Below are 24,577 nucleotides of genomic sequence, written 5' to 3'. Positions count from 1 at the left end.
AAAAAAGTCGTCGGTCAAATAGAGAGGTTTATTTTAGTTTTTTATATATAAATTAAAAAAATATAGATAATATAATTAAAACTATTAAATTTTATATGCACTGAATTTAGCCAATGATATTTTTACATTTATTATAAAACTGTCGTCTTAATATTATTAAGACGACGATTTGATAATAATTTAAAATTATTATAAAAAAAATTTATTTTTTATATTATGTATAATAATATATATATTTTAAAGAAAAATTTATTATATATTCTGTAAAATTATAATTTGAATTGTGCCATAAAAAAATAATTAAATTATAATCTTATATTTATCAGTGAAAGCTGATATAATAAGTCTTAAACTGTTACTTTTAATTTATAGATACAATTAAATTATATAAGGTAACGAATTACTGTCACTTTTTTAAATATTTTGATATAGCCGTGATGTTTTTCTCTCATATTATTTCATTATATTATTATTTAAACTAATAAATTTTATTTTTTCAATATATATTAAATAAAAGTATAATAAAAAAATTAATTTTTAGAAAGTTACTCATAATTTAAAATAAATAAAAAATTATATTTATAAAACGAAAAGAATATATAGTATCACTTAATATTTATATATATATATAATAATAATTTTTTTTAGTGATTGGTTAATAATTCAACAATATATAAAATACCTATTTTGTAATAATTATAATTATAGGTTGATCTCATCTTTACCAAAAGGTGACGACTAGATTTTGCTCTATCTTGTTCAAATATGAATTCATCTTTATGTAATGTGGAAAGTCTAAAGGAGGGAGACAAATACATTACAACTTTGTTATGAGAAAATTACGATATAATTTTAAAAGAAAATTATTAAAAATATATTAAAACGTTATTAACATTTTAAAAAATTTATTAGTCAGTGTCTCCGTTAATTTTACCATTAAGTATTTTTTGTCTCATTATATTTAAAACGGAGGAAATAGGTGAGATCTCAAGTTTGAGTCTACTAAATTTACCACCTTTGATTGTATAGCTAAGCAATTATCTTTCCTCTCATAATTTTTATCTATTCTATTTTTTCTAAACATATTAAAAAATATAATATTTTTATTAATTTTTTAATTATACGCATTTTAAATATATTAAATGTTAATAAATACTAAGAGATGTTTGAGAAATTTTTCTAAAATAAGATAAAATTAAATAGGATTATAATAGTTTATTTATATGTTACTATACTCTATGTAAAAAAGTGGATAATAATTTTGAGATAATTAAAAAAAATTAAAAAAATTATGAAAAAAAAAGAGTATTTTCGATTCAGATATTGCCTATAATGTGCATATGTTGTCTCAATTTATGGACAGACTTGCTCAGAAATATTTAGATGTTGGATTCAGAGTTCTTAAATGCTTAAAAGACTCTCAAGGTCAAGTTTTATTTCTAGTAGCAAAATTTGAGTCACAATTAAGGGCATAATCTAATAGTGATTGGGCTAGTTGCATAGAAACTAGAAGATCCCTAACTAGGTTTTGTATGTTCCTTGGAAAGTTTTAATAAATTAGAAGTTTAAACAACAAGTTACAATCTCCAGAACTCAGCCGAAGCAGAATATAAGTCCATGGCGGTTGTTACTACACAAATTCTTTGGTTGGTTTCGCTGTTAGTAGACTTAAATGTCCTAGCTCCACAACCTGTGAAATTGTTTTGTGACAGTATGACTGCTATTCATATTTCTATCTATATTTCTAACAATTCAGTCTTGCACGAGAGAACATAACATATAATTTGATTGTTAATTTATACGAGAAAAGGTGATTTTTGATGTAATTTTGAGCAAGTTGAATATTGGCAACATATATGTTCAATTTGAGGAGAAGTATCAAGATAAGTAAACTGAGAAAAAATTGATTAGAGTTAGGTAGACTGTTAGTTTGTTACTGTGCTGTAACTTAATTAAAACCAATCTCTAACTCTTGTATATAAAGCTTCTAACCGAAGAATTAAATATATCAGATTCTCTCTTTCATCTTTCAAATTTCTTTCTTCTTTATTTTGTAATACGAGTGCGTGGAGTATATAAAAAATTATTATAAAGTTGACTGGGTAAATGATTTTTTTTTCAAAAATGTCAAAAAAATTAAAGTTAACAAATCAAATGAGATTCTTGTTATAAGAATCCCTTCTTACTTAAGAGAAATTTATTATTATTAGTTTTCCCTTTTTTTTTGTGCTTTTTTAATTTTCTCTTTCTTTTTTTGTGTTTTTTTAATTTATCAATTCATATTTAGATCTGAGTACAAAATAAAACCTTGAAGCATATATGTCAATAACAACAGCAAAAAAATCACTTTTATATATTTAAAATTTAATAATATGGAAAGCACACTCCACATGAAGAATACACCTAGATGTCGATAAGATTTTTCTTATTATTATATATTCTTTTCGTCTTATAATTTTTATTAATTTTATCTTTCAAACATATTAAAAAATATAATTTTTTTTATTAACTTTTCAATTATATCCATTTTAAATATATAAATTTTATTGAATATTAAGAGTTGTTTGTAGAGATTTTTTAAAAGTAAAATTAAATTATGTTGAGTTATAATAGTCAATTTATATATTACTATTGTCTAAAAAATAAAGAAAAGTAGATAATAATTTTAAGACAATAAAAAAAAGAGAAGATAGACAAAAATTATAAAACGAAAAGAGTATCCATCGTTCTAATATTTTATGCCGATACATATCATTAATTATTTATTATTTAATTCTCACAAGACATACTAAGTACAAATCTTAGATTGCTTCATCAACCATATCTAATAAGGCCGCTCCCCAATATAGTTACCAGGAGGGTCATAGTTGCAACCAATGAACGTCCCTCCACTGTTGCAGGTCACCTTAGCACACCCTACACGAGTTGAGTTTTTCCAAACCACCTGAGTATAGTGGCCACACACTTGGCCTGGAGCACAAGAATTGGAATCATAATCATAATAAGGCTTTTCATCAACCCACATCTTTGCAGCATCTATGGCTGAAAGGTCCCCGCCGCCCCATGCCAGGTTCTCGCCGTAGGGACCCTCAGAGTGCACGAGATTGCAGTCGATAATACGTTGGTTTGCATAGTTCTGTGCATAGGCTGCTACCTTGTCGTCCCAAGTCAAGGGTTCAACACCAACATCTGCTCGAGCCTGGTTTTGAATATTCAGATAGTCTTGGTGTGTGTCTTGGGCGTAAGAGAGAATGGTTAGGGCTGTGCTTATGAGAAAACATAGAGCTAATGGGAGCTTGCAGAGCATCATTTTGGTTTTCTTTTGTGTGCTATTGAAATTTCTGTGGTAGAGTGACGGGTATTTATAAGCAACCTTGTTCTCTATTCTTTTACACTATTAAATCCAGTCGAGTCGTATTCGGTTTAAATTGAAAAAATTAATCGAATCAAATTAATTTAAAAATTTAGTTTGACTTTTTATATATTTTAATTTAATTCGGTTCGGTTTTTAATTTCAAAAATTTCAGTTATTTTAATTTGATTTAGTTTTAATAAGAAAAAAAATCGAAAAAAGCGAATCGAACCGATTAATAATAATATATATTATTTTCAATAATATAGAGAGATTAGATTATATTAAAATTAAAATATTTTAATTAAATTTTAAAATATTAAAAATAAAGTGTAAAAAATAAAAAAAATTATTAAAAATTTAAATCATTCAAACCGAATGGAATTGAACTGAATTAAATCGGATTTAAATCACTCAAACTGAATAGAATCAAACGGAATTAAATCGATTTGATTTAATTTGATTTCTAATCAAAATTGATTCGATTCAATTTATATAAATACTAAAATTTTAATTTTTAATTTATTTAGTTCGATTTAATTTTGAATCAAACCGAATGAATGATCACATATAATTAAATGTATAATTAATTATTTTTCGTTCCATATTATTTATTTATTTATTTAATTTTAAATATTTCAAAATATTATCTATTTTCTTTTTTATATTATATTTAATATATAAGTTCAATTTTTTAAAAAAAAAAATCATTTAAAATTTCTTATTTTTCTTATGGAGGCTTCAATTTTCTCCATTCACATGCTTTCATTTGACCTATTGGCCTCTCATATGCAGCGGCTAGAGAAATATCTGTCCAATACATAGTAATAATTTATTGTTTTATTTATTTTTAATTTGATATTTTAATTAAGATTAAATTTATTTTTTTGATTAATTTAAATTTTTATTCATTTAAAAATTGTCATTCTTAACATAATTAATTTAATTTTAATAGTTTTTCACATATTTTAGTATAATAGTTTTTAATTAATTTGTGAAATAATATATTAAATATTTATTTATTGTTTTATTCTTGTTTATAAATAAATTAATAGTAATTCTCATAATTATATTATTTAAAAATAATAAAATTACTTTGTTCATAAAAAAATTTGAATTTTACTATTTTAACCCGTCATGTTAAGTAAATCATATCATTTACTTATTATATGATAAATTTAAAAATTTTAATTATATATATTAGTTATTTTAAATTTAATAAAAATAATTTTAAAATTAATATTAACATATTTTTCTTCAAAAAAATTACCCTTAAAATTTTAAAAATTATAGAAAATATTATTTTTGAGATTTCTTACAATATTCAAATTTTTTTCTGTTGTAATATTTATCAGAAGAGTTTCTCTTTTAACTTTTGTATTGGAAAAAAAATTCTTAAAAAAATTTAAATTAAAATTTGAACAAATAATTATTTATTAAAATTTATTTTTATTTATTCTAAAAGATAAAATGGGATAATATGATGATGTTTCAAGAATTACATGTGCATTTTAAAATTTTAACTATTTTAACTAATAATTAATTAATTAAATTAGTATAATCATTTGACCACTTTATTATTATTTTTAAGTGAATATAATTAATATTATAACAAAATTTTTTATTAATTAATATTTTTTTAAATGAAAATTGAGATTAAAAGAGTAAAATTTAAAATCTCTCGTATTAATTAATTTTATATGTTATAATATTAATTAATTTTAAATATAATATAAATCCATGAAATTAAAATAAAAAATGCATACAATAAAGTTAAAGAAATTTTATTTTAAATTTAATAATTGTGATAATAAAATGACAATAATAAAACAATTATTTTTATTAATTAATTGCATGAGTTACAATATGTATTAATCTTCACAATAATCAAATGATTAAAAAATAAAAAAAATTATATAATTACATTAATGAAAGAAATTATTTTTTATTAATTAGACAATAAAGTATTAGCCGGCTATAACTAACCATAATTAAATCTGAAAAAATTTTACTAAAATAGGTGAAAATTAAATAAATAATAATAATTTTATTATTATTATTTAAATTTTATTAATTAAGGGAAACGTAAATTATGATTTTTTTTAATTATTTTTTGTTATGGTAATTAATTTTTAAAGCAATAATATATATGGTAATAGTGAAAAATTAATATGCCATATATTTAGCATTTATAGAAGGGTATCCAACATATTTGGCAGTGTTAGAAGACATAATAATTTTTTTTTTAAATCTGAGAATCCGGAGAGTAGAATTTGAAATTTGAAATCTCTCAGATTTATTCACCGGATTAAACATGTGAGTGCACTAAATTTTAAAAATATTATATTGCTGATAATTTAGCCTACACGCCATTCAAATAAAAAAAATCGATTAAGTTAAATTAGTTTAAAATTTTAATTTAATTTTTATTTATTTTGATTCGATTTAATTTTTAATTTTAAAAATTTTAATTATTTCAGTTGGGTTTATTTTTTATTAAAAAAAATTAAAAAAATCGAATCAAACTGATTAATAATAATAGTATATTATTTTTGATAATATAGAGAGATTAAACCAGTTAAAATATTTTAATTAAATTTTAAAATATTAAAAATAAAGTATAAAAAATAATAAAAAAGTCTATTAAAAAATTCAGCCGATCAAATCGAACTAAATTATATTAAATCAGATCGATTTAATTTGACTCGATTTCTATTTAAAATCAATTTAATTCGATTTTTATAAATATTAAATTTTAATTTTAATTTATTTAGTTTGATTCGATTTTAAATCAAATTCACGTAAAACTGACCTTTACTGCTACATATATTTATATTGATATAAATTAATAATGAGCGAACTAATTATAACTGAAATTGAAAATATTTAGTGAGTTACCGGTTATAATTAAATTAATAATATTTTTTTTATTAATTTTAAAAATATTGATAAAAGCATATGTATAATATATTTACTTTTCAAACAATAAATATAAATTATTTTAGTAAAAATATTAAAAATTAAATTATTATTATATTATTATTATTAAAACTATAACAGATCATTACTATAATTACAGTATTTTTTTAATAAAATTACAGTTAATGCTAAAGAATAACATTTTTATTATTTTAATTAATTTGATTATCCAATTAAAAATAATTGAATCCATAACTAAATTATAAATTTTATATTTTAATAATTAATAACAAAATCAATCAATATTTTTGTATTAAAATCATTTTATTAATTAAATATATCACAAAAAGATATATTCTTTCCAATGTATGAAAATAAATGGATTGACCATAAAATTTATGCTCTCGAGTCAAGTAAGGATTGGGCATGGATCTCAACATGGACTTGCTGACCTCGTGAGACATGCTTCAGTGGCAAAAATGTAAAAATATTTAATTAAATGAGTGAAAATAAAATTTAGTATTAATCTAAGTGTTAACTATTTCAATATTGTCTTGTTATTAAATTTCTTTGTACTGTATTCTCGAGTTAAAAAATAGTATAAATTTTTTCTATCTTAATAAGTGGTACTTCAAATAATAAGTATACAATATTTTTTAAATTTAGTTTTACTCCTTTAATGAATATATTTAACGCGAATTCGATTAAGTAGCATTCTTTGTTTTCACTGTAAAATCTCAAAATATATAAATAAGAGACTTGAACTCGCAATCTCATCAATTTTCTAAACTTTATAGATAAAAAATAGACAAATGAAGCAATCTGATTAATGAGTCAACATAAAATATCCGGCTAAAATTCAATATTGAAATTTAAAATTTTTAATATCAAAATTTTAAATTTTTGATGAAATCTTTATTGAAATCTAAAATTCGAAATCTCGGAACTGAAAAACTTTTGAAGGGTAAAATGATATAATGTATATATGAATATGTTATTTTGTATTAGAATTCACGAATATGATGCCTTACATAATTAATTGTTGTTGTGGATGGAAGTTGAATGACCCACTAGCTCTAGAGTATGGTGCGATATGGAAATTCAGGTTGAGGCGCATTCTACACTACTTGCATTATGTAAGGGTACTCATTCTATACCTTTTGCATTATGAATATATTATATTATATATTTAAGAGAAAATTATGGGGAGCACCCATTGTGGGCCGAACACTATTATTGTTATGGAGGGTTACTAGTGACAAATTCATCTTGATGTGAGTTGTTTTTATTATAAGACATTCATACGAGCATATGTTTTAAACTTTTTTATATTATGTTTATGTTTATGTTTACTAGGCTCTAGCAGCTTATTCTTTTTCCCTAATTCTAGGTTTATAGGATCAGAGTTAATATGCAACCTCGACTTTTGCTGTGGGTATAGCTCTTTATGTAATAGTTTAATTGTGAACATGTAATTTAATATAGATTATTATTATGTTCTTTCTGAGTTTTCTTTTATGATTTCTTACCAATGATCTTATCATATAGAAGTTTTAAATTTAAGTTATATTTAAACCAAGCTGTAGTATATTTGATGACTATGCTGCAGCTTTTGATGAGAGCTCTAATATGAATTTCTGTTTTTAGTTATGTATATATGAAGATATTGAGTCTTGATTTATGTTATGAAAATATTTTATGTGCATTTTTAAAATTATATTTTGAATTATATCAGATATAACAGGATATATAGTAAATTTACTACATGCTCTGATGATTTTAAATTGATCTGAACTCTAACACCGGTAATGGACGGACGTATAGTAAATTTACTATATGCTTCGACGATCTTAATTCGATCTCAACTCTAAGACCGATAGGGGTGCGGACAGGTGAATGGACATATCGGTTCATTACATAACTACATAAAAAGCCATGTCCACTAAATAATTTTTGTGAAGTATATGGATTGTTTTCTTGATTTATGAATAAAAATTCATGAATTTATTTTATTTTGTTATATTCTGTCTACTAATTTTTATTTATTGATTAAATTTTAATCATAATAATTAAAAAATAATTAAATCACTTAAATTATAATAAAAATATTATTTAATTTGATAAAATTGCTGTTTATTTCATCTAATTATTCAAATATTAATAATTTTTATCCATTAAGCTATTAATAAAAAATTAAATACTTAAAGGGAGAAAGATAAATAATGAAATAGCTTTTAAGAAATTGTAAAAAAAATAATTTATTTTTAATTTTTTTAAATAATAGATAATACTTCTTAAAGGTGACATCTCTCACGTACAATATTTGAAATAAATGGTAAATATAATTAATACATTATTAAAATAATTGTTTTATGGTTTAATAATTAGACATTTTTTTCAAATCTCATTTTTATTTATTTACTTTATTTATTTTTTGTTTGTAGAAATATGACACAAGCAGAGGCTCCGTGCCTTACGTCATGATCATCACCAATCACGGAAAAATATTGATCGTGATTCGTGAACACGGCCACATGGGAAATGACTTTGCCCACCGTGAAAATCATTGTCACGACTTATCACATATTTTATATTTATCCTAATATTTCAAAAGTGTAATAGTATTCAAATTCTGAAAATATTTACTCTTATATTTAAATTTTCAAAAATGAAAATAAGTAAATTTTATAATTTTAGTCAGTATAAAACTTTTTAAAAAATAACTCAAAAAGGTAATAAGTTAATATATATATATATATGATTTAAAAAAATATTAATTATGAAAAATTTAATTGTGAAATATTTTAAATTTATAAATTTAATTTAATCGTAAAAAAACTTTACAAAAAGCAATTTTTTAAAAAAATTTTCCAATAACATATAAAATAATGCTTTTTTTTTTAAAACTTAAAAGCATTATTGGGTTGTTGGAGTTTTTAAGATTAATTAAATGTTTATTTTAATTTAAGTAAAAAAATTATTTGTTTTAATTCAAAATAATAAATATTAATAATATTTTAATATTTAATAACATTTTATTGCTACAAATATAATACTCTAATGGGTTAGGATTAATTTGAGCTTTCTTGCACTTTGAAACGAGGCCGGGTCTAGAGAAGAACGTAAGTCCAGAGTCCATTAAGACTCTTTAATACAGATCGATCCAACGTCGCGTGTTTCAATTCGAAATCAAAGCAGATCGGACTGATTACACACGCATATTTATTAGAGACAACTTAATTTACTGACACGATAAGAGATAAAAGAGCAGATCCAATCAGCTCGCAGCTCTTTCAGCATGCGTGCTGGGAGAAATTAAATGGCTGTCTAACAGAAAGAAATACATTGATACGTCCATACATACGAGACTGAATGATAGAGAAAAGTGACACTTACCGAATGAATTAGTAAGAAAAGTAATAGCAATGAAATAAATAAATAAATAAATAAAATTATTCTGTGTATAAGAGAGGAAAGAGGAGAATATTGGAATTGTGAATTATACTCCTAAATTATTTATTTATTTTTTATATTTTAAATTTAAAATTAAATAATAATTTTATTATTTAAATAATTTTAAATTAATAAATTATTCATATAACACTAAAAATGATTTTAAATATTTATCATTAAATTAATGCATGTTTAAATTTCTTATTTATGAGTCTACTTAATTTGATTTGGTAATTATGTAGAATAATTATTAAAAGTTAATAATTTTGATAATATTGAAGTTAAATTTTTAAGATAAAATTATTATAATAAAAAATTTAAATATTAATTAAAAATATTAAAATAATTATCATAATATCATATTATTAGATTTAAATTGTAAATTTTTTGAGTTTAATTAATTTTATTTTGTAATTAATTAATATTTAAATATATTTTAATAATTATTATCTTAAAATTTTAACCTTAATGTATTTTATATATTTAAAAACTTGATATTTTTTAATATATCTACCATTAAATTTATAGGTTTTGATATATATATATATATATGATAATTAAAACAATTAAAATTTTTTAAATATTATTATTAAAATAAAAAATTTAAATATTATTTAAAAATATTAAAATATTAAATAATTCGTTCAAATTTAAAAAATAAAATTGTAAGATATACGAAATAATTAAAAACAAATTAATGATTTAAAAAAATAAAGTGATTACTTTAATTTTAAATATTATTAATCTTATTATTATCTAAATACTTTAAAAAATTTAATAAAAAACTTTTTAAAAAAATTATTATCTTATTTTTTTTCAAATTATATTATTGATCACACAACTGAATGCTGAAGTAGCAGAAACTCCCTAAGACACTAATCTCGTATATTTCATAATTTTAATAAATATATTAAAAATTTTAAATAATTTTTTTTGTTTAATAATGAGTAATTACTGATAAATTGGGGGTAATCTCATAAGTATGAACGTTGACTTGATTTTATTTTTTTTTAAAAGTTGATATTTTTTACTTTCCCTTTATAGGGAAGTAAACTTCTCTAACCCAATTTAAATAATTTCAAGTTACTTTCTTTATTTTTATTTTATCTTTTTTTATAATTAAGTATTTAGGTGAAAATTAGTAAAAAATTGCAAGTTATATTTATTAATAAGTAATAATGTGTGAAAATTTTCATAATTTAATTTTGTTTAGGCTATATATATATATATATATAGTTTTATTTTTTATCATTAAAAAAATAAATTTCTTAATATTGAGTGTTTATATATAAAAATATAATATTTTTATCTATAAAAAATTAGTTTATTTTATTTCATAATAAATTAAAATAATATAAATATTAATATAGCTATAATTAATAATTACTGTAAGTTTTGTGTATTTTATTTTATAACATATGATATTTAATAATTATAAAATTTATTTATTTAATATTTATAGCAATTTTTTTTATTATAATCTTTATGTAGAGTAAAAAATATTTATAATATAGTGAAATTAATTTCTAATGTTATTAATTCTAAATTTAAGAGAATTAAATTACTTATTATATTAAAAATCATTTATTAAATTTAATAAATTTTGATATTTAAAAATTTTAATTATAAATATATATTGTGTAATCTATATATATTTATCTAATTAGTTACAATATATAATTAAAATTTAAGTAGATAATGATTTTATTATTTAAATTAATTTATTATTAATAAAAATTTAAATTTTGAGTTATATATAAATAATAAAAAGTCAATTTATGGCATAATATTATTAAAATAATATATTTTTAAAAAAATTAATACTGCTTAATTATTATTCATATCAAGAAGTAGTACAATACAAATTCTTGATGAAGGCCAATCTGACCATTCTATTAAACTAGGCACAGAACTAGGAAGCTTTGCTAGTGCATGCACTACTTGATTTGCTGATTTTCGAATAAACGAGAAAGACTAATGATATGGAGCAACTAACTTATTTGGATTTTACGGCAGACTTGGATCAGACCTAATTTTTACTGTCGACATCTAATAGAGGGCAACTAATTTTGGATTTTACGGCAGACTTGGACCAGACCTAATTTTTACTGTTAACATCCGATAAAGATTCACTATAATTTTTTGGAAAGAAAATTTCGAGAGGCACGATTTTTAAAAGTGTGATGAGAGCCGTAGATCTGGTCATAAAGTTCGATAAGAAAATTTCATCATTTAAGAGTCAATTTTGTATTTTAATTATTTTTTTGATATTTTAGATATTTTCATAATTTTACTTATTAGGGTTTTGTTTCTATTATAAATAGTATATCTTAATTATTAGAAATTCACTTTTCAATTTTTAAGAAATTTTAATAAGACTTTTAATCTTTTAATATATTTTTTCTCATGTTTCGTTTTAACTAAATGATATTAATTAATTAGAAATTCACTTTTCAATTTTTGAGAAATTTTAATAAGACTTTTAATCTTTTAATATATTTTTTCTCATATTTCATTTTAATCAAACTTATATTAGTTAAAACTCCTAACGGAGTCTAGATAGTTTTTTATCAACTGAGAAATAAATTCACTTGCCACAGCTTTACAATTATTAATGAATAGAGCCAAATACGAATTTTAAGTAGAATTTGGCTTCCTTCACCAATAGACAATCCATCTACTCCAAAGCTTGCTTCACCAATAGACAATCCATCTCATCTCATCTCTATATTGTTCCTTCACCCAAGATAATGCTTCTCTAATACCCACTGTTTCTGCAATTTTAGCATTTTGAACCTGTCCAACCCGCTTACTACAACCTTCCACAAAATGACCTGCAGTATCCCGTATGGCCATACCCACCCTTGCTAGTTTTGTACTCAAATCAAAAGAAGCATCCACATTCATTTTAAAACCGGTTATAAATTGGAACTAATCGAGTTGTCTGCCATGTTTCCAGAAATCTACAAGCTCGATGAATAAGCTGAATTAACACATTTAAACATTAAATAATATTAAAAAATAAAAAGGATTATAAAATTGTTAAATAATAATAATATTTATATATATAGACAATGTTGCACCAATGATACCTGATGATTTAAGATCTAGTAAGAGGTAGGATTTTGATATGAGTGAGTAAAACTTAGTCTGAATGATTCACACCATCCTCTTTTATTCATTTTTTCCTTATTCTCTAGCGACGCATAACCGCCACTCTACTACACTGCTACCTGTTGCTATCATACAGAACCGTACATATGGGAATACTTGCCTTCCCACCATCGTCAGGCGGCCATTTAATTCCCTTCTGGAGCTCGTGTTGATAGGGTCGTGGCATAGCTGGGCCTACTCCCCTACTCTCCCATCACGTCAAATGAGTTGGGTTCCTCTCTGATGAGTCCGGACCCCGGTCTGCTCAACCGTGGACTGGGTTGTGTGCTAATAAGTCAGCTTGCGTATTGGGTTCTGATAGGTTTTGGGTCTGACTCTCCTGCAAGAGCTCGACTGCAGCCTAGGTACCAGTGGCCCGTCATCAAGTGCCCCTTTACCTGCTCATTAGTTATTCTATGATTAATGAAGGGGTAAATCACGAAGTCTCAATTATGACCGTGTGGCCCTAGGGAGGCTCCCACTACAAGATTTTTCCGGATTAGTAACGGATTTTTTCGTTATTAATCAATGAAAAATCCGTTACTAATCTATTTAGTAATGGATTAGTAACGGATTTATATCCGTTACTATGAACCTCGTTGCTAATGCAATAGTAACGGATTAGCAATCCGTTACAAAATTTAATAATGGATAGAAATCCGTTACTAATCCGTTATTAATTTGATAAAATAAAAAATAAAAAAATATATTAAATTTATATTCCATTATTAAATTTGTGATTAATTTTTAAAAAATATTTAAAAAATTATATTAAATTATTAATTTATTTCATTATATTTTATATTAAATAATAATTTAATTATGGTAAACTATTAATTTTTTCATTGTATTTTACATTAAATATTAACTTTAATATTTTAAATTTTATTAATTTTATAAGAAAATTCTTATAAAATTACATGAGAAAAATCTAAAAAATGAAAAAATGAGAGAGAATGAAAAAAAAAGAGATATAAAAGAAAAAATAAGAAAAAAGAGACAATAAAAGAAAATAATGATAAAAATGAAGAGAAAATAAGGAAAAAGGAGAAATTAAAGAAAATGAGAAAAAAAGGAAGAAAAAAGAGAAAAAAAGAAAAGAAAATGAGAGAAAGATGAAGAAAAAAAATAGAAAATGAAGATATAGAAAAGAATGAAAGAAAAAAGTTAGAGTATATATATGAGAGAAAAGAAAGTAAATGAATGAATAATGAAAAAAAAAGGAATAGAAAATGATAGAACGTGGAAGAGAAAATTAAAAAAATTGGAAGAAAATGAAAGAAAATAGAAGAAAATGAAAGAAAAAAATATGAGAGAAAATAAAGAAAATAAAACAAAAATTAAGAGATAGAAGGAAGATTAAAAATAAAAGAAAATTGAAGAGAAAATGGAAGAAAATAATTGAGAGAAGAAAATAAGATAAGGGAAAAGTGAAGGAATGAGGAGAGAAGAAATGAATGAAATGAAGGGAGATGAGAGAAGAAAATAAGATAAGGGGAAAATGAAGAAATGAGAAGAGAAGAGGAAAAAGAAAGTGAATGAAATAAAGGAAGATAAAATGGGTGAGTGTATAAATACGCGAATTAGTAACGGATTCAGTAACGGATTGAATCCGTTACTAAATTAAAAAAAAACGTTGGCAAACTAAAAGAAAAATGCGATATTATTATCCAAATTTTAGTAACGAATTTCTTAATCCATTACTAATTTTTAGATTAGGAACGGATTCAGTAACAGGTGTTTTCCGTTACTAAATTAGAAATAAAAAAGGCGGGATTTTAAAATAAAAGCGTGATATTTTATTCTCTAAAATTTAGTAACGGATTTTACTAATTTTCAAATCAATAACGGATTTAGTAATAGATTATTTCCATTACTAACTTAAAAAGAAAATATGAAATTTCAAAAAATAAAAAGTTGATTTTTTGTTAAAAAAATAGTAACGGATTTAATCCGTTACTAAATCCGTTACTAATTATATAATAAATTACATTCCGTTATTAAATTCGTTACTATTTTATTCATTTAATTTATTTATTTAGTAACCGATTTAATAACAAATTTAGTAACAGATTAAGATCCATTACTAATTTTTATCCAATTTAGTAACGGATTTATAACGGATTTCAAAATCAGTTATTAAATTTATAAATAATTTTATTAAGTAACGGATTTGTTAATCCGTTACTAAATAATAAAAATTAGTAACGGAATACAAAATCTGTTACTAATCTGTTACAAATTTGTAACAGATTTAAATCCGTTACTAATATCCGTTACTATTTTGACAGATTTTTGTAGTGTCCTATCAAAACGTCTTTTTTTTGTCTTTATCCATTTCGAATTCGTATTCAGTTTTACTCTAGACTCTTCCTCTTGCTCGGCTTCCTTTAATCTGCCTTTCCTCCTCTCTGCAAATTTTCCCCCGAGATACGTCTCCATTCTCCCTATGGTCGCCGTTAGAATCCTCGATGTTGTGAGTTTGATGTCCACGGTTACTCTTTCCACTCTTTCCAATTTTTTCTCCGACGAATACATAGACAACTCCATTTATAGGATTAAGGCTCCTTTTCGCAGTGAGAGAATTGTCCTCCCTGTTCCTCCACCGATGGGTTTGATAGACCTCCAATAGGGTCGCAACTTGATTTTCTATGTCAAGCAGCGCGACTTCGGGTTAACCTTTTCTTTCACTCCCTTCTTTATCGAGGTCTTCCGTCACTTTGGAGTGACCCCTCACATGTTATCCCTAAATTTCATCCTCTTCATGTGTTCTTTTGAATCAATCAACTTATGTTGGGGTTTTGACCCTTCTGTTGCTCTATTCTCCACTTTCTTCCGTTTAGTCCGGGTTACTTTGCTCCCCGAGAAGATGGTTATCTATCTTCGCAGGGTACAAACATTCAATAAAAGATTGGGCTGAGGCCTTCGTGGTAATAGAGTTGAGAGATGGTTATCTATCTTTGCAGGGTACAAAGATTCAATAAAAGGTTGGGCTGAGGTCTTCGTGGTAGTAGAGTTGAAGGAGGGCTCATGGATCGATTGGGATGTTGATCTCTCCTGGAAGGAGGGTTCCCAAGGCTGTAACAACTTTCCTCGGCTGCCCTTGGTGGATTAGATCTGCCTTCTATGAACTTTTAAATAATTCAGGGTCGCGTTGTACCCAAAATATTTTAGGAGCTAATGTGAAATTTTGTTATAATTTTAGTAGTTAAAATGAGCCTAAAATATAACAAAACTCTTAGTCCATTTATTTATAAGAAGAAATAACTTAATATATATTTAGATTATGTGTAGCAAAGTAATTATTTAAACAAAATTTATCGTTGATCAATATTAAGCTGAAGTAGCTAATTTAAATTTGAGAAAAAAATTATTATAAATATAAAGTTAAAGGACTAAATCATTATAAAAGTTGAAATGTATTAAAAATTATTATAAATATAAAGTTAAAGGACTAAATCATTATAAAAGTTGAAATGTATTAACATATTAATAGTGAATAAAAATTAGATGGATTAAGCTGGCAGCGCTCTTGTATTTCAAAATTTGATGGAAGGTTGGATTTTAGATACTTTGAGAATTTCAATTTAACCTGCATAGTGAAACAATGTTAGTGACTTCTTCGGCATTAGTCTAGTTTATGGGTTAAGATTTTGAGAGGCCTCTATTTTCCAACTTTTTTCTTTTGGAAAGTAGAGCACAAATGATACAGCTCATGGATATGGCAAAGTCTTTTAGCATGAAGGAAAGTGCTATAGATGGGGCTCGCATAAACATTGGGGATGGTCATGGTGCTCATATTTGGTATGATCCATGTGTGCTTCAGGCGCCAAATTTTTTATTATCTAAACTCACTCACAGCCTGACCGATATGTGTATAGTGGTAGATTTGAATGATCGCCTTCTCTTGGTATATCTAATTCATTAGTTTGATCTATACGAGAGACAACCAGTACAGTATGCGCTCTAATTATCATTTTTTGATGCATTGCCTACATGACAGAGAGTTGGGTTCTCATCCATCTTTTGTTTCTCCTCCATTAGAAATGTGAAAAAGTGTTTGGTCCCTTCAAGTTGCACCGAAATTAAAGTTCTTTATTCATCGATCACTTCATAATACTTTACTGATTTTGACTAATTTGATTAAGAGAGGCAGTATGTAAAATCTTATATGCCCAATTTATCAATATGCACCTGAGACCTTAGAACATATATTTTTTTAGTATCATTTTGCTCAATTGATTTTATTTACTAGCTCTTGTGCGTGTAAACATACTTTTGTTAGTTTTCCAAGTTTTTTTTTAATGGTGGGAAGCTATATTATCAAGTTCCAAGAAGGATACTAATCGATTTTTATTTTTGACTCTCGCAATGCTTACCCTGTAGAATATTTGAAAGGAGCGTAATAGGTGTTTTTTTTTTATAAAGTGGTTCTTAATCCTATATTAGTTTCGTGTCGTATTTCTCCTTATTTCTAGCATCGACAGTAAAAATGGTGTTTTTGTTATTCTTTCTCTTTCTATGCATCTTCAGTCCCCTACATGTGCTAATTGATGTCTTCCTCCTCCGAGATCTTTTAAGCGTGATATCGTATGGAAGAATCAGTTTTCGACTGTGATTATTGTTACAATTATTGCTAATAGTGCAATGATATTAATAACCGAGTTACTGCATGAGAAGTATATGATTTATTAGAAGGGGTTCAATTGGCATTTTCTACGAGCTTCCTCTCTTTGGAATGTGAAATTGATTTTGCAGTTTTATTTGACGCTCTCTAAAAATCATTGAGTTCTATATAGTGAGATATTAGAATATCAGTGACATCTATCTTAACAATTAGTTCACGTCTACAAAGAATTTCTTATAAGTGCATATCACAGTAAGTTAATTCTTAGACTAATATCGTAGCAAAATTTTATTTTAAAAAATAGTTACTACAGGATTGGATGTCGTGTAGTTTGTCTTTTCCTTAAAAGTAGTTATTACTAACTCTATTGCATTTTTCTGTTTTGTTATGCAAATTTGTTTGATTGTCGGAAAAAAAAAACTATTTTACTAAAAAAAATATATTTCAAAGATTAATTTATTTTTCATTAAAGATAAAAAAAAAATTTTTGGTCCGTACGCATGAAGACTAAGATGAGACGCTGGACCGGGCTGGGCTGAGCCCAATTAAAATTGATTTTTCAAAAAAAATGAAAAAAAAAAAAGAAGTACAAACTTGGGAAAGAAAAATAAATCGAAAATAGCCCAAATTCTCTTTCTCTTCCTCTCGCTCTGCGTTCCTCAACTGGAAAAGATACCAGTTCTGTTCTGCGTTATCTGATCACAGTACCTTGCTGACGATCGAAGGTAACTTCAATCAAATTGAGATTCCTGCAGTACGCTTTGTTATTTTCTTTGTGATCTAACCTCTGATTTCGATTTTTTCCTGTACTCTTTGGTATCTTCTTTGCTTTTGATTTCGATTTGTATTTAGATGAAAGACAGAATTGATTGGATTTATATGTGTTTTCCACTATATGTCTCTTGAATTTCCAATTTTATATTTTTTTTAACTTCTCCCTCCTCTGATCTCTCTGATCGTATTCTTGCCGGAGTAGATATCGGACTTTCCGTCCATTGGAAATAGTTGAATTCAATCCGTTTCGTAGATAACATGAATTTATTCAAAACGTATTTGTTTCTGTATTTCTTCTAGCTCATAGGTCCTATTATTTTAACAAGTACCTGAATTTTATTTGTTTATGTGGTAGAATGAGGAGTTTCTGCATTGAATTTATAATTTTAGGTTTAGCTTATTTTACTATAGATTGTTAAAGTAACCATTGGATCAGCTCAACAAGTGCTAAATTTTGGTGGTTTAAAATATATTAGTGGGGATTGTTTTTGAACTAGGGAAGCATGTAAGTTTGTTGTTCTGAAGCTACTTCTGGAAATTATTATCTTTACTTTCAAGCTGGTTCTAGATTTTTCATATATTTTTTATATTACCTGCCTTTATATGAGCCAATTGACTGGCGTGAATTTGCTTTCTTTTCTATCAGAAATTTAAATGTTCTTCCTTTTTGTGGTATTCATACTTCATAGTTGGATTGCTATGAGCTATTACAGGCACTTTGAACAGTGTGGGCTTGGTTTAAACATTAACGCCTAAAGTGATTCCAAATCATCTACATTATATTATTACTGAGGCTAATTTATCCAATTAACAATTCTCTGTTCACCAAATCACAGTGCCTCTGGGGACGTATATAGAGATAAGAAATTCATATGCTTTGTGGATTCTATTTTTTGACCCTTCAAATTGGGGATACTCAATTTGGAGTAGCTTGCTTTGAGAGAACGATTCTCTTTAATTACTTACTTTCTTCTTATATCTGGACTTTAATCTCTTTTCCTTTCTTCTCAAACTCTAATTTAGCATTTGACTCTATCACTTTTCATGCGGAAAAATTCAGCACATATCAATTTTAGCATAAGCTCACTATAAGTTAGATATTTGATGGATCAATTTTATTTATTTATTTTGAGAAGAAGTTGTTTAGAGGTCTTTAATGAAGTGGAAGTTATAAACTGATTGCTGTTTGATGATCACAGAGGGAAGGCAAGCTTGTTACAAATTGCTTAATATTCTTTACTTGGAATATGATAAATGGATCTTGTGAAGTCATCCATTCATGCCTCCATTTGAGATTTGGATACTTAATATTTGAAGCCTTGTTTCCCTATGTGCAGTTTCATCTTCATCATAAATGGCTAACAGAGCTCCAATCCCAACTAGCAACTCTGCACTCATTGCAATGATTGCAGATGAGGTGAGATGCAAGAGCCTGAATGGTTGTATTAGAAGTAAAAAACTACAGTTCAATTTTTCTATTGTCAGCTGTTAATATATGGTGTGCATGTTCTTTTAAGCCTGTCACTGGAGCTCAAAAAATCTATGCTTTATTATGTTGCAACTGATAATAAGTTGAGTTGCTAATGGGATTTTCTTGGTAAATCAAATGCAATGCTGTACTGAAATGGATAGGGAGAGAGATGGTTTTTCTTTTTTTGATTCCTACATGGAGTGCAGTGCAATGCAATTATCTCTTAAGTCAGTTGGCTGACATTCACATGCACCCACAGAGATTTAGATAGAAAAATGACTTCAGAATGACATTGGCATGGTCTTTATTTCCACGTTCATATGACATGTTTAGAGTATGAAAAATATGCTGCCATATTAGTTATTACTAACATCAAGGTGTATCAATGGCACAAAATAGGCTTGTGCTTGCTAAACATAGAGAAATTGAGAGAAGTCAAATTTTTTAGTATGATTTGTTTCAGTGATCCAGTTTTTCAGACCTCTGGAATCATTTCTATTTAGCTGAATGACCCTTTTCAATCTTGTGTTTATTTAATTTTGTTATGTATCTAAATTCAGTGCCTTCTACACTCTTATGCCTAAAAAATTGACGTGATTGATGCTCTATAGGAAATTTGCTCCAGTTGAGTGTAATTATGGTTATTATTTTCTGTGCAATTATCTTCTCATTGACATAACTCATATATATATATATATATATATATATATGCATGTGTGTATGTATGTATGTATGCATGCATGTTGGTAACATTAATGATGCATAAACTTGCAGTTTTAAACCTATTTCTTTTACCATGGTTGTGGGTTTTATCTAATGTGATATAAGGTATCTTGGATCCTGTCTGATGATTTGTTCATTTGATATAGGATTCAATAGTTGGATTTTTGCTTGCTGGAGTTGGTAATGTGGACTTGAGACGAAAGACAAACTACCTCCTCGTAGACTCAAGTATGCTCTTGAACCTCAAATGTTTTTTTCTTTCCAATTCATTATTAAGTGTAAATGGTTCATGTCAGGACCTTCTTACTTTCCATATAATATAATGTCACTGGTACACCATTCTGTCCTCAAATAGTCAAATTATATATTCATTGTCTTTATCATTCTTCCTCAAATCAATTCAGAATCTTGATCGGAATGTTTTATACCATGTCATGGACAAATATATGGGTGGCATTGCTTCCCAGGGCTTGACTAGAGTTTGGATACAAAAGCACCTAGAATTACTGGACCCTACAAAGTAAAGATGTTTTAAATGACCATCTTATGTATGTTTCGGATGAGTGTAACTTGTCCACTATTGTTTATTATACAAGTTCTGATATTTGAATACATGAGGAGATGCACAACAGTATCTGCCTTGCACTGGCTTTGAGTGAATATCTATATGATCATATGTTCATCCTATTCTTTGGGGTCAAGGAATGCTAGTTTTGATATCCTGGTAGATGTTCTAAAGCTGAAATGAAATTCATAGGACTAGTGGTTAGGTTGTAATTTTACTAATTCGCCATTTGAGTTTTGCTGCTTCTCAAAGTAATTTGACTTCCATATATAAAAGCTATATAGTGGATAATATCATTTTGTTGCTGAATTATCCCTTGTACAGATAAAGTTTACCTCATCATTCTGAAAATTTTTGTGCAAATTTCAAAATTAAGTTTAACTATAATTGCATCCATTGTATCACATTCAAGGAGTGAAAGACTTCGTGTAAGTAGATTTTTATCTGATAAGAGATGGTGCTTGAATTCTGGAACTACTGCTTGCAATTTTAGTTTTCAGATTTTAAGTTCTCCTTTCACCTAGTTGAACAGAGATTTCTTTCTAATATGTATTTTCTTTCAAACATGATTTGCTAATGTTTAGTCTGTGCCCCTGTAAAAATTTTGGATTTCTTGTAGAAACAACTGTCAAACAAATTGAGGATGCATTTAAGGATTTCACGACAAGAGAGGATATTGCTATAGTGCTGATTAGTCAATATGTAAGTCATTCTCAAATTCATTGTCATTGAAATCTGTAACTTTTATATGTTATGTGTTTTCTATAAATTCTTTCACTTCAATTCAACCTTAACTGCTGATAGCTTGTGTAAAGTAAATGTTCAGAACTCTTGCAATATAAAGTTAGCTGCAACCTTTATCGTCTATTGATATGGAGAACATACAATAGGATATGCAATTCACTGTTGGTGCTAGTGCTTCAATGCACAGCTCTTTTGAGCATTTGTTTGTTTCAGTATTATCTTAGAACTCTATTTATGCTTGGGTATGGAAGCAAGCTTAATTACTCCTCTCTTTTGCTACTATGGAACTATTTGATCAGAAACCATATATGGTTGGACTTTGATATGCTTCATAGAACGTCTAGTCTAACCTTTTAGGTCAACTGTTGTTCAGATGAAGTACACCATTCGAAAATGTTATTCTGAATCCTGTTTTGTTATGATGTTGAGGATATTAGTAATGTGTATACAGTCTATATATTTTCTCTGCACTTTGAATTTAGCTTTTAATTGTTTTTTAATGAATGAATTTAGCTTTTAATTGTTTTTTAAGAATTAATTATTGAAAGAGACATTGGAAAACATTTGTTTTCTTGTTATGCTGCATGGATGCGTGCTAGCTCTGTTACACATTAAAGAAGACTCTTTAACGATTAAATGGGAGTAGTTGTGTATTCGCTGAACTTTGAAGCAACTACCAGTTTCCAGGTGTTTGAGATGTTTATTTTGTTTGGGCATTTTTAGTACCTCGCCCTAGTGCCTTACAGAGAATACAACTGAACGAAATGTGCTATTCACTTTTGGGTTGATGCCCCACAACTTTGCTGGGTGCTATCTTTGTTTTATTATTTATTCCGGTTTTGCCTTTATTTTATGGAACTATCTTCTTCTAAATTAGAAGATGTGTGTGGTTACGGCATTTCTTGGTGCTTTAATACCACTGCTGATTCCCGCTGGTACTTTTTGGAGTTAGACTAGTTCCATGCACGTCTTAGATCACACAGTGTCAGTTCAAGTAGATCAATCCACCAATCTTTTCTTTTTCATAAATTTGTCTCTTCTCTCTCTGAAAAGTGAGTGCGTGCTTTATATTTTATCTTCTCCATTCAAATCAGTTTTAGGCAAGTGATGATCTGCAACTGCCTTTTGATTATCAGGTTGCAAATATGATAAGGTTTTTGGTAGATAGCTATAACAAGCCAGTTCCAGCAATCCTGGAAATACCTTCGAAGGACCATCCTTATGATCCTGCCCAGGATTCAGTTCTTTCGCGAGTGAAGCACCTCTTCGCAACCGAATCAGTGGCATCTGGGAGGCGCTGAGCGCACATGGCGAGTTGATATTTATGTGCAAGCTATGTTTTATCCACCTTCAATCTTGTAGTCTGGATTAGATCTTATTTATTTATGCCTTCTAAAATTGCTCCTGTTCTGTTTCTTTAGTCCTTTTGTTGCTACAATTTGGGAGTATCTTTTGGGCAGTGCCCTTTGATTTCAATAAATGATATTACAATGGGAATTGCAATAGCTTTTGATTTTACAGATATGTCATTGATGTTTGTGATATCATGATTTGTGAAAAACGAAGTGTGAGACAATAATAAAATTCCCAACATTTATAAAAAAAACTTTCAGGAAATCATCTCCCTTATTTATAATTTAAATTTTTTTATTAAAAAAAATATTTTTGTTGGTAAATCTTTTTAAGTGCTTTGAATTTCAAAAAAAAATGAAAAATAAAAAATATTTTTTGCAAAATAAAGCCCGAGTGACAATTTATGTGATGAAGCATCTAACGAATGTCAGTCTTTCCCCTTATTATACATGAAAGGCTTCTCTGCGAAAGAACATGTTTAATTGATTATTTTTTTTAAAGAAAATAACTTCCTTCGGTAATTTTGTGAATTTTATTGATACTATCATATATAAATTTATTAATGTTTTTTATTTTTTAAATTACAACAAATAACAAAAAATAAATTATTGTTTTAAAAATAATTTTCATAGAAAATATTTTTTTATTTATTTTCTGTAAATGAATTGAGCTTGTCTTTAATTCTTATCCCAATAGCTATTTAATTCTTGTATTTTAGAAATTAAATTATTTTAATATATTTTATAAATTATTTATTTTACATATAAAATAATAATCATATATTTCTTTATGATAGTTAAAAGAAGAAAATTTGAAGGAGATTTGGCAATTAAAATTTAGTGTTTGATTGATGTGGAAAAAAAGGAACTCATTCTTTTTGATATTTTATTGAAGTGAAGGATTTTTTTTTAATAAATTTAAATTTCAATGTTTATATTTTTAATAATATTATATTTATTTTATAAATTTTATAATATTATTATATTTATATAGTTGACAATTTTTTTTTCACTCGCTATTTGAAAATATGGAAAAATTATTTTTTAATCCCTGAAATTTAACGTAATTAATATTTATGTCCCTCTATTTTGGCGACCCAACACTTAAGTCCCTCATTTTCTCTTCCATCCAAATTCATAGTCTTTCCATCCTAAATGGCCGTTTGGTCAAAGAGTCTAAGGTGAGAGGTGAATTTTTTTACTAAAAATACCCTTAATGAACTTAATAAAACCCCTCTCAACGTAAAATCCCTCTATCCTTCTTCTCCCTCATATCTTCTCTCTTCTTTTCGGCCATTATTGATTCTCTATTTTTCTCTCTTTTTCATCTTTATTTTCAATTATATATTTCTACTCTCTCATATATTTCTTTTCCCTCATATCTTCTCTATTTCCTTTCAACCATTGTTGATTCTCCTTTTTTTTTTTTTTCTCATTTTCATCT

At 26.1% G+C, this 24,577-nt stretch overlaps 2 protein-coding genes across 2 annotated transcripts; one reads left to right on the top strand and one right to left on the bottom strand.

The window, feature by feature from the left end:
• Positions 1-2,725: 2,725 nt before the first annotated feature.
• Positions 2,726-3,329, bottom strand: LOC110619696 (pathogenesis-related protein 1C). Its single transcript, XM_021763236.2, has one exon. The coding sequence runs from the start codon at positions 3,308-3,310 to the stop codon at positions 2,825-2,827; it is 486 nt and encodes a 161-aa protein (XP_021618928.1). The 5' UTR covers positions 3,311-3,329; the 3' UTR covers positions 2,726-2,824.
• A 14,758-nt stretch (positions 3,330-18,087) lies between these two features.
• LOC110618578 (V-type proton ATPase subunit F) lies at positions 18,088-23,286 on the top strand. Its single transcript, XM_021761735.2, has 5 exons — positions 18,088-18,229; positions 19,616-19,695; positions 20,619-20,700; positions 21,657-21,739; positions 22,918-23,286. Exons 2-5 carry the CDS (start codon positions 19,633-19,635, stop codon positions 23,080-23,082), a joined length of 393 nt encoding a protein of 130 aa, XP_021617427.1. The 5' UTR covers positions 18,088-18,229; positions 19,616-19,632; the 3' UTR covers positions 23,083-23,286.
• The last annotated feature ends 1,291 nt before the right edge of the window (positions 23,287-24,577 follow it).

This window comes from Manihot esculenta, chromosome 7 (genome assembly GCF_001659605.2).
Source record: "Manihot esculenta cultivar AM560-2 chromosome 7, M.esculenta_v8, whole genome shotgun sequence".
Taxonomy (NCBI): domain Eukaryota; kingdom Viridiplantae; phylum Streptophyta; class Magnoliopsida; order Malpighiales; family Euphorbiaceae; genus Manihot; species Manihot esculenta.
This window is presented reverse-complemented; position numbering and strand designations above follow the sequence as displayed.